The sequence below is a fragment of the Entelurus aequoreus genome, linkage group LG12 (assembly GCF_033978785.1).
Source record: "Entelurus aequoreus isolate RoL-2023_Sb linkage group LG12, RoL_Eaeq_v1.1, whole genome shotgun sequence".
Taxonomy (NCBI): domain Eukaryota; kingdom Metazoa; phylum Chordata; class Actinopteri; order Syngnathiformes; family Syngnathidae; genus Entelurus; species Entelurus aequoreus.
Genome location: NC_084742.1, coordinates 69,049,740 through 69,061,212, shown reverse-complemented (window position 1 = coordinate 69,061,212; position 11,473 = coordinate 69,049,740). Strand labels below are relative to the sequence as shown.

Here is an 11,473-nt window from a genome sequence, read left to right as displayed (position 1 = left end):
CTTGTAAACACTGTATATGTGTTGTCTGTCTAATTATAAATAATGCAGACGAGACGTGTTGGCTGAGTTCTTGACGTTTACTTTCACAGCGTGCTCTTTATTAGCTGCCGGGTGACGATATGCAACAACACTTTTCGGGGCTACCGCGCATGCTCGTCACTCCTGTTGCATGCTGGGTAGTGTAGTTGTTATATTCCCTAGCTCATAACATCTTTCCCCATATAAGGAAATAATGTTAACTCAAAGTGTATTTCTTTTTTAAGCTTTAACTTTTCATTTTTTAGCATTTTATCCACATTTGCAAACAACTTTTCTCTTCATAGAATTTTCTTTCAATAAAGAAATGAAGTGCAAAAATGCCTAAGCATCATAACAAACAGTTATGTCAAATAGCAGCAGAATTGCACTTTTTGGAAAGCTGTATTATTTTCAGTTTTGTGCCCAAGGGACTGATTTTATTTAACACTATATTATTATTTATACACCTATAGTGATCACAGAGACAGGTTGTTTTTGTGTTACTGTATACATTTGTTTTTCTGAAAAAATCCCACTTAATATACTTTGGGTAACAACAGTCAATATTTTTTTTTTTTTTTTTTTTTTTTTAGGGGGGTAACAGTCAATATTTATTTATTTATTAGATTAAATTGTTTTCTTATATAATAAAAGTGAGCTTTTGTTCAACCAAATATTGTGTTTTTTCCCATATACAACCACCTATCTGGACTCGATAAGAGAATCGATAAGGAATCGGTTCGATAAGAGGATTCGATAATAGGCTCGAACTCGATAATTTCTTATCAAACATCATCCCTAGTGGCGGCTGGTGAATTTTGTTTTAGGTGGGGCTGAAAGTTTGTAAAGCAAACCCCTGTAGGGGCGTCATCCTCCCCCAGAAGATTTCTAAGTGATTTTCACATACAAATGAAACATTCAGACAAAATAGAACATTTCATAGGTTTGCAGAAAACTATATACGATATGCACACTGAAGGCATATGCCACCATAGGTTTGCAGAAAACTATATACAATATGCACTTTTCACAAAATACAACCATCCATCCATCCATTTTCTACTGCTTGTCCCTTTTTGGGGTCGCTGGAGCCAATCTCAGCTGACAATAGTACGTTAATGGTAAATCTTACTTGTGAAAAGTAATCCCCCCGATTCCTATTTTCAACAGTCCACTCATTTATAGCAGGAAAATGCTGAACACCATCTTTGTTTTCTACTGTCAGTTTAGCATCTTTCTTTTCTACCTGTCAACTGTCAGTTTAGCATCTTTGTTTTCTACCTGTCAACTGTCAGTTTAGCATCTTTGTTTTCTAACTGTCAGTTTAGCATCTTTGTTTTCTACCTGTCAACTGTCAGTTTAGCATCTTTGTTTTCTACCTGTCAGTTTAGCATCTTTGTTTTCTACCTGTCAACTGTCAGTTTAGCATCTTTGTTTTCTACCTGTCAACTGTCATTTAGCATCTTTGTTTTCTAACTGTCAGTTTAGCATCTTTGTTTTCTACCTGTCAACTGTCAGTTTAGCATCTTTGTTTTCTACCTGTCAACTGTCAGTTTAGCATCTTTGTTTTGTACCTGTCAACTGTCAGTTTAGCATCTTTGTTTTCTACCTGTCAACTGTCAGTTTAGCATCTTTGTTTTCTACCTGTCAACTGTCAGTTTAGCATCTTTGTTTTCTAACTGTCAGTTTAGCATCTTTGTTTTCTACCTGTCAACTGTCAGTTTAGCATCTTTGTTTTCTACCTGTCAACTGTCAGTTTAGCATCTTTGTTTTCTAACAGTCAGTTTAGCATCTTTGTTTTCTACCTGTCAACTGTCAGTTTAGCATCTTTGTTTTCTACCTGTCAACTGTCAGTTTAGCATCGTTTTCTAACTGTCAGTTTAGCATCTTTGTTTTCTACCTGTCAACTGTCAGTTTAGCATCTTTGTTTTCTACCTGTCAACTGTCAGTTTAGCATCTTTGTTTTCTAACTGTCAGTTTAGCATCTTTGTTTTCTACCTGTCAACTGTCAGTTTAGCATCTTTGTTTTCTACCTGTCAACTGTCAGTTTAGCGTCTTTGTTTTCTACCTGTCAACTGTCAGTTTAGCATCTTTGTTTTCTACCTGTCAACTGTCAGTTTAGCATCTTTGTTTTGTACCTGTCAACTGTCAGTTTAGCATCTTTGTTTTCTACCTGTCAACTGTCAGTTTAGCATCTTTGTTTTCTAACTGTCAGTTTAGCATCTTTGTTTTCTACCTGTCAACTGTCAGTTTAGCATCTTTGTTTTCTACCTGTCAACTGTCAGTTTAGCATCTTTGTTTTCTACTTGTCAACTGTCAGTTTAGCATCTTTGTTTTCTACCTGTCAACTGTCAGTTTAGCATCTTTGTTTTCTACCTGTCAACTGTCAGTTTAGCATCTTTGTTTTGTACCTGTCAACTGTCAGTTTAGCATCTTTGTTTTCTACCTGTCAACTGTCAGTTTAGCATCTTTGTTTTCTACCTGTCAACTGTCAGTTTAGCATCTTTGTTTTCTACCTGTCAACTGTCAGTTTAGCATCTTTGTTTTCTACCTGTCAACTGTCAGTTTAGCATCTTTGTTTTCTACCTGCCAACTGTCAGTTTAGGCTGCTCCCAGCTCCTCATCACCACTTCAAGATGGCGGCCCAATTTCTCACGTCACAGCAGCCAATGCTGCATCTACTTATAACATGTCTATGGGTGTCACAGCCATGTTGGGTGGTGCATTGTGGGAGGAGTCAAGCATGAAAGTGCATGGTTGATAAAGTAGTTTTACTCTGCAGTACAGAAATATTTGGTGACGTCAGAGGGCTTTGGTCCTTCTTAAGTCAACATCAAAGTGATAGAATTGAGGTCCAGGTAGTAGAAAAGAAGAATGATGTAGACACATCTTTGGACATGAGATGTTAGTAACCAATTAGAAAAGTACATCATCTACATCACCACTGGGACCACCCAATGATTTTCTAGACAAAGCTAAAGATGGCAGTTTTCTCCTTGAGGGTCTACTCTGCAGCGTCACCGTAGATGTCCTTCTTCCCACGCTCCATCTCGGCGAAGTTAAAGTCTGAGCCAGTCATCCTGCGGTAGATGTCCTTGATGTCATCACAGGTGGTCTCAAAGTGGGTGGTGGCGTCATAGGAACGGGAGATGAAGACCTAAACCAAGACAAAAACTAGCTTTTCTAAATGCTCTTCAACATTCTCTGTTAACACCAACTTTAAAGGCCTACTGAAATTATTTTTTTTAATTTAAACGGGGATAGCAGATCCATTCTATGTGTCATACTTGATCATTTCGCGATATTGCCATATTTTTGCTGAAAGGATTTAGTAGAGAAAATCGACGATAAAGTTCGCAACTTTTGCTCGCTGATAAAAAAAAGCCTTGCCTGTAGCGGAAGTAGCGTGACGTCACAGGAGCTAGTATTCCTCACAATTCCCCATTGTTTACAATGGAGCGAGAGAGATTCGGACCGAGAAAGTGATGATTACCCCATTAATTTGAGCGAGGATGAAAGATTCGTAGATGAGGAACGTTACAGTGAAGGACTTGAGAGGCAGTGCAGGACGTATCTTTTTTCGCTCTGACCGTAACTTAGGTACAAGCTGGCTCATTGGATTCCACACTCTCCTTTTTTTATTGTGGATCACGGATTTGTATTTTAAACCACCTCAGATACTATATCCTCTTGAAAATGAGAGTCGAGAACGCGAAATGGACATTCAGTGCCTTTTATCTCCACGACAATACATCGGCGAAATGCTTTAGCTACGAGCTAACGTGATAGCATCGTGCTTTAACTGCATATAGAAACAAAAAAATAAACCCCTGACTGGAAGGATAGATAGAAAATCAACAATACTATTAAACCGTGGACATGTAAATACACGGTTAATGCTTTCCAGGCTGGCGAAGGTTAACAATGCTGTGCTAACGACACCATTGAAGCTAACTTAGCAACGGGACCTCACAGAGCTATGCTAAAAACATTAGCTCTCCACCTACGCCAGCAAGCCCTCATCTACTCATCAACACCCGTGCTCACCTGCGTTCCAGCGATCGGCAGAAGGACGAAGGACTTCACCCGATGCGTTTGGCGGCCCGGAGACGTAGAAAGTCAAGGTGAGGTCGGCGGCTAGCGCGGCTAGCGCTCCAACAAAGTCCTCCTGGTTGTGTTGCTGTAGTCCGCTGCTAATACACCGATCCCACCTACAACTGTCTTCTTTGCAGCCTTCATTGTTCATTAAACAAATTGCAAAAGATGTCCAGTATACTGTGGAATTATGAAATGAAAACAGAGCTTTTTGTATAGGATTCTATGGGGTACCATAACTTCCGTTATACTGACTTCGTCACGCACATACGTCATCATACCGCGACGTTTCAGCCGGATATTTCCCGGTAAGTTTTAAATGTCACTTTATAAGTTAACCCGGCCGTATTGGCATGTGTTGCAATGTTAAGATTTCATCATTGATATATAAACTATCAGACTGCGTGGTCGCTAGTAGTGGCTTTCAGTAGGCCTTTAAGCATCTCATCTTTATAGATCATACATACATTCAATAATATATATATGTATATATATATATATATACACAGACAGACAGACAGACAGACAGACAGAGAGACAGAGAGACAGACAGACATGATCACGCTCAATAAAGGTGGATTGTAGCAAGAGTTTCCCACACGTTTACTACAGTGCTAACTTCTAGCAGACATTTCCGCCATGTTTGATGGAGGTGAAATGCTGCTTGAAGTCAAAGTGTCAATCACAGATCACGATGATAGAATGGCCCAGCCCTGTACTACAATGTCTTTATGATCCAAGACATGACAGACAGCATTGTGTTTATGTTGTACCTGGCTTTCCTCGCCCATGTCTTGAGGAACAAACTGGTCACTGACGCTGATAAACTTCTGCTCGATGGGTTCCAGAAGGTCCAGGGCTGGCTTGATCTCTTTCTCGGGGTCGTTGGTCTCCACCGTGGTGCTGGCGATGGCGATGTATTTGCCCTCTGCTGCCACGTTGTGAGCGAAGGAGATCATACACACGTAGATGTCTGCAAAGAAGGACGTGCATCAATACAAGAAGGATTGGAGAACATGTCCATCAAGCACCCACCGTGCTTCCTGTTGACCTGGTTCTGGGGGATGATGATCTGGCAAGAGTTGACATCACTGGTGTTGCAGATGGGGTGACTCAGGATGCAAATGGCCCTGATCACCTTACCAGCATTGATGACACGATCCATAAAGTAGCTGGGGTCACAGATCAGTTGCTTACATCTGGCCGTCTAAACACAGGTGAGGGTTATTTCAAATACAAGCTGTTAATAATAGCTCTCTTTGACCACATGCTACTTAACAACAAGTACTATTAGCTCTCTTTGACCACATGCTACTTAACAAGTACTATTAGCTCTCTTTGACCACATGCTACTTAACAACAAGTACTATTAGCTCTCTTTGACCACATGCTACTTAACAACAAGTACTATTAGCTCTCTTTGACCACATGCTACTTAACAACAAGTACTATTAGCTCTCTTTGACCACATGCTACTTTAACAACAAGTACTATTAGCTCTCTTTGACCACATGCTACTTAACAACAAGTACTATTAGCTCTCTTTGACCACATGCTACTTAACAACAAGTACTATTAGCTCTCTTTGACCACATGCTACTTAACAACAAGTACTATTAGCTCTCTTTGACCACATGCTACTTAACAACAAGTACTATTAGCTCTCTTTGACCACATGCTACTTTAACAACAAGTACTATTAGCTCTCTTTGACCACATGCTACTTAACAACAAGTACTATTAGCTCTCTTTGACCACATGCTACTTAACAACAAGTACTATTAGCTCTCTTTGACCACATGCTACTTAACAACAAGTACTATTAGCTCTCTTTGACCACATGCTACTTTAACAACAAGTACTATTAGCTCTCTTTGACCACATGCTACTTTAACAACAAGTACTATTAGCTCTCTTTGACCACATGCTACTTAACAACAAGTACTATTAGCTCTCTTTGACCACATGCTACTTTAACAAGTACTATTAGCTCTCTTTGACCACATGCTACTTAACAACAAGTACTATTAGCTCTCTTTGACCACATGCTACTTTAACAACAAGTACTATTAGCTCTCTTTGACCACATGCTACTTTAACAACAAGTACTATTAGCTCTCTTTGACCACATGCTACTTTAACAACAAGTACTATTAGCTCTCTTTGACCACATGCTACTTAACAACAAGTACTATTAGCTCTCTTTGACCACATGCTACTTAACAAGTACTATTAGCTCTCTTTGACCACATGCTACTTAACAACAAGTACTATTAGCTCTCTTTGACCACATGCTACTTTAACAAGTACTATTAGCTGCCTACTATTTCATAGGCACAGAGAAGAAGGAAAGTCAGTTCTAGTCAGTTCCTGGTTGTGGCTCACTCAGACATCCCTGACCCAGTTCTGCTTCTACACCTCCATGCTTGTGCAACTGTGCATCTGTATGGTGGTGTAGAAGATGTCTGGAGCACACCATTGTTTGACAAGTTTATAATACTTCATAGCACTCCACTAATCTGTTTTTCATTGCATAGTTGGATTTGTTGCTCCTATCTGCTTGTAATAACATCTAGAACCCTTGTGTACTCTGATAGTTCACACACTGTTTGCCACTTGTGTACTCTGATAGCTCACACTCTGTTTGCCACTTGTGTACTCTGATAGTTCACACACTGTTTGCCACTGGTGTACTCTGATAGTTCACACACTGTTTGCCACTTGTGTACTCTGATAGCTCACACTCTGTTTGCCACTTGTGTACTCTGATAGTTCACACACTGTTTGCCACTGGTGTACTCTGATAGTTCACACTCTGTTTGCCACTTGTGTACTCTGATAGTTCACACTCTGTTTGCCACTTGTGTACTCTGATAGTTCACACACTGTTTGCCACTTGTGTACTCTGATAGTTCACACACTGTTTGCCACTGGTGTACTCTGATAGTTCACACTGTTTGCCACTTGTGTACTCTGATAGTTCACACTCTGTTTGCCACTTGTGTACTCTGATAGTTCACACTCTGTTTGCCACTTGTGTACTCTGATAGTTCACACACTGTTTGCCACTTGTGTACTCTGATAGTTCACACACTGTTTGCCACTGGTGTACTCTGATAGTTCACACTCTGTTTGCCACTTGTGTACTCTGATAGTTCACACTCTGTTTGCCACTTGTGTACTCTGATAGTTCACACACTGTTTGCCACTTGTGTACTCTGATAGTTCACACACTGTTTGCCACTGGTGTACTCTGATAGTTCACACTGTTTGCTACTTGTGTACTCTGATAGTTCACACTCTGTTTGCCACTTGTGTACTCTGATAGTTCACACACTGTTTGCCACTTGTGCACTCTGATAGTTAAATAATAATGATAAATGGGTTATACTTGTATAGCGCTTTTCTACCTTCAAGGTACTCAAAGCGCTTTGACAGTATTTCCACATTTACCCATTCACACACACTTTCACACACTGATGGCGGGAGCTGCCATGCAAGGCGCTAACCAGCAGCCATCAGAGGCAAAGGGTGAAGTGTCTTGCCCAAGGACACAACGGACATGACTAGGAAGGTAGAAGGTAGAAGATAGTTCACACTGTTTGCCACTTGTGTACTCTGATAGTTCACACTGTTTGCCACTTGTGTACTCTGATAGTTCACACTCTGTTTGCCACTTGTGTACTCTGATAGTTCACACTGTTTGCCACTTGTGTACTCTGATAGTTTGCACCCTGTTTGCCATTTTGTTTGACCACTTTCTTTACCTTGCGTTCAAAAGTCACGTGACTGAATACAACCTATGTATTCATATATTCTAAATTTGAAATAAAATATTACAGGTAAAACAAATGTGTTTAGTGTGAAATTGACTTACACACGTTTTTTGAGAGTGAATCTACTTTTTATTATAACTTGTATTATAGAACTGCTTTGCAGGTAACCTGAAGGGGAACTGCACTTTTTTTTTTTTTTAAATATTTTGTCTATCATTCACGATCCCCATGTAACACAAGAACATGTTTTTCTTGTTTTATGCTTTCTACTTTGTAACTAAACACTAGCACAAGCCAGCTAACAATGCAGATCATAGGAGTACACTATTGGCCATTTACATGTCATGACCTGAATATGAACAAGTATTAGCAATATTGTTATTATAAGCGCTAACACAGAGGAACTACTTTTAGCAGTGCTGTGATCACAGAGCGCTAACTAGCTTATGCTGCTATATTGACATATTGAGCTGCTGCATGGCCTCTGACTTGGTGAAAGTTAATTGTAGATGATAAATCATGTCTCTCAACTGGATAGTTGAAGGTTGTGGACATAAACCCACAAGTTGGTCAACTTTGACATCCAACTTAAGACCTGGAGATGGCCATATTTTTTGGGCATTATGATGAATTGTTGATGTTTAAAGGGGAAGATATATACATCCCATCAGTCTTTATCCCAGTGAGAGCAGACATTGTACAGTAAGTGATTTATTTTATTATGCTGATAGATATCTTGTTTAGCACACAGCTACTAAAACATGTACTTCATCCTCCTTACATTCAGGATAAAAAATATACGTTTTTGGATCATCAAAGTAGTCTTTGTTGTCTCTCATCAAGTCTGCCATGATTAGTAGTTTTGTTGTTGTTGTTGAAGGGAAAGTGAACGTTGTAATGCGTCAGTGAAACTAATACGCCGCCATATGCTTAGAAATGAGTAAAACATTTAAATATGACATGTTATTATGAATGTTACTACATGACATATACTTACATCATGTATATATTACATGTTATTATGAATGTTACTACATGACATACTTACATCATGTATATATTACATGTTATTATGAATGTTATTACATGACATATATACTTACATCATGTATATATTACATGTTATTATGAATGTTACTACATGACATATATACTTACATCATGTATATATTACATGTTATTATGAATGTTACTACATGACATATATACTTACATCATGTATATACTACATGTTATTATGAATGTTACTACATGACATATATACTTACATCATGTATATATTACATGTTATGAATGTTACTACATAACATATATACTTACATCATGTATATATTACATGTTATTATGAATGTTACTACATGACATATATACTTACATCATGGATATACTACATGTTATTATGAATGTTACTACATGACATATATACTTACATCATGTATATATTACATGTTATTATGAATGTTACTACATGACATATATACTTACATCATGTATATATTACATGTTATGAATGTTACTACATGACATATATACTTACATCGTGTATATATTACATGTTATTATGAATGTTACTACATGACATATATACTTACATCGTGTATATATTACATGTTATTATGAATGTTACTACATGACATATATACTTACATCATGTATATATTACATGTTATTATGAATGTTATTACATGACATATACTTACATCGTGTACATATTACATGTTATTATGAATGTTACTACATGACATATATACTTACATCATGTATATACTACATGTTATTATGAATGTTACTACATGACATATATACTTACATCATGTATATATTACATGTTATTATGAATGTTACTACATGACATATACTTACATCATGTATATATTACATGTTATTATGAATGTTACTAAATGACATATATACTTACATCATGTATATACTACATGTTATTATGAATGTTACTACATGACATATATACCTACATCATGTATATATTACATGTTATTATGAATGTTACTACATGACATATATACTTACATCATGTATATATTACATGTTATGAATGTTACTACATAACATATATACTTACATCATGTATATATTACATGTTATTATGAATGTTACTACATGTCATATATACTTACATCATGTATATACTACATGTTATTATGAATGTTACTACATGACATATATACTTACATCATGTATATATTACATGTTATGAATGTTACTACATAACATATATACTTACATCATGTATATATTACATGTTATTATGAATGTTACTACATGACATATATACTTACATCATGTATATACTACATGTTATTATGAATGTTACTACATGACATATATACTTACATCATGTATATACTACATGTTATTATAAATTTTACTACATGACATATATACTTACTTCATGTATATATGACATGTTATTATGAATGTTACTACATGACATATACTTACAGTGTGTATAAAAAACTGGAGGTTTTTAGATGTGTTGGAGAGCGCTTCATAAGCAAATAGAGCAACTTCCATTACCTCCATTGTTAGCTGACTTTCACTAATGTTTATTTAATGGAATAGATGGCATAAAAAAAGAAAAACATGTGTTGTGGCTCGGTTGGTAGAGCGGCCGTGCCTGCAACTTGAGGGTTCCAGGTTCGATCCCCACTTCCGCCATCCTAGTCACTGCTGTTGTGTCTTTGGGCACGACACTTCACCCAGTGCCACTCACACTGGTTTAAATGGAACTTAGATCATGGATTTCACTATCAGGCATGTGATTTGAACTTAATGAAAAAGACTGAAAATAAGTCGGGGGTCTGGGGGACAATTTCTGTCCCTTCGACTCCCTCTCCACTTCTAACTGCTCCAAATGTGAAGTGAATTATATTTATATAGCGCTTTTCTCTAGTGACTCAAAGTGCTTTTACATAGTGAAAGCCAATATCTAAGTTCCATTTAAAGCAGTGTGGGTGGCACTGGGAGCAGGTGGGCGGGCACTAGGAGCAGGTGGGCGGGCACTAGGAGCAGGTGGGCGGGCACTGGGAGCAGGTGGGCGGGCACTGGGAGCAGGTGGGCGGGCACTGGGAGCAGGTGGGGGCACTGGGAGCAGGTGGGTAAAGTGTCTTGCCCAAGAACACAACAGCAGTGACTAGGATGGCGGAAGCCGGGATCGAACCTGGAACCCTCAAGTCGATGGCACGGCCACTCTACCAACCGAGCTATACCGCCCCACAAAAAGAGTACAAACAATGTTTATTCTATTAGCTAACTTCTTTTATCTGAATAGCATGAAATAACATATCTTGCAGTCATGTTTGTTTCTAAATGATTCAACTATTCAATGTCAAAATATACAGAGTAGAAATAATGAACAAAATGTCAGCTAATGTCTTGTTGTAAAACACAATGACAATGAAAAGTAGCATTTAGACAGGCTATACTGCCACAATCATGTGTGGTCTTAAATGTGTCTTCCACTTTTGATTTGGGCTGACATGGTGAACAAGTCAAATGTTGGCCATTGTTTTATCCAGATGCATACATTTGTCCAAATGTGGCCAACATTGTGGGTTTCCTGGACG

At 37.9% G+C, this 11,473-nt stretch overlaps 1 protein-coding gene across 1 annotated transcript in view; it reads right to left on the bottom strand.

Moving 5' to 3' along the window:
* Positions 1–2,774: 2,774 nt before the first annotated feature.
* Positions 2,775–11,473, bottom strand: part of LOC133662492 (rab GDP dissociation inhibitor beta-like) — a 32,581-nt gene continuing 23,882 nt past the window's right edge. Inside the window, exons 8-10 of the mRNA XM_062066538.1 lie at positions 5,149–5,320; positions 4,887–5,086; positions 2,775–3,175 (exon numbers count right to left, since the gene is read on the bottom strand). Coding sequence (XP_061922522.1) covers positions 3,023–3,175; positions 4,887–5,086; positions 5,149–5,320 — 525 coding nt within the window. The 3' untranslated portion in view covers positions 2,775–3,022. The remainder of the gene's footprint in view (positions 3,176–4,886; positions 5,087–5,148; positions 5,321–11,473) is intronic.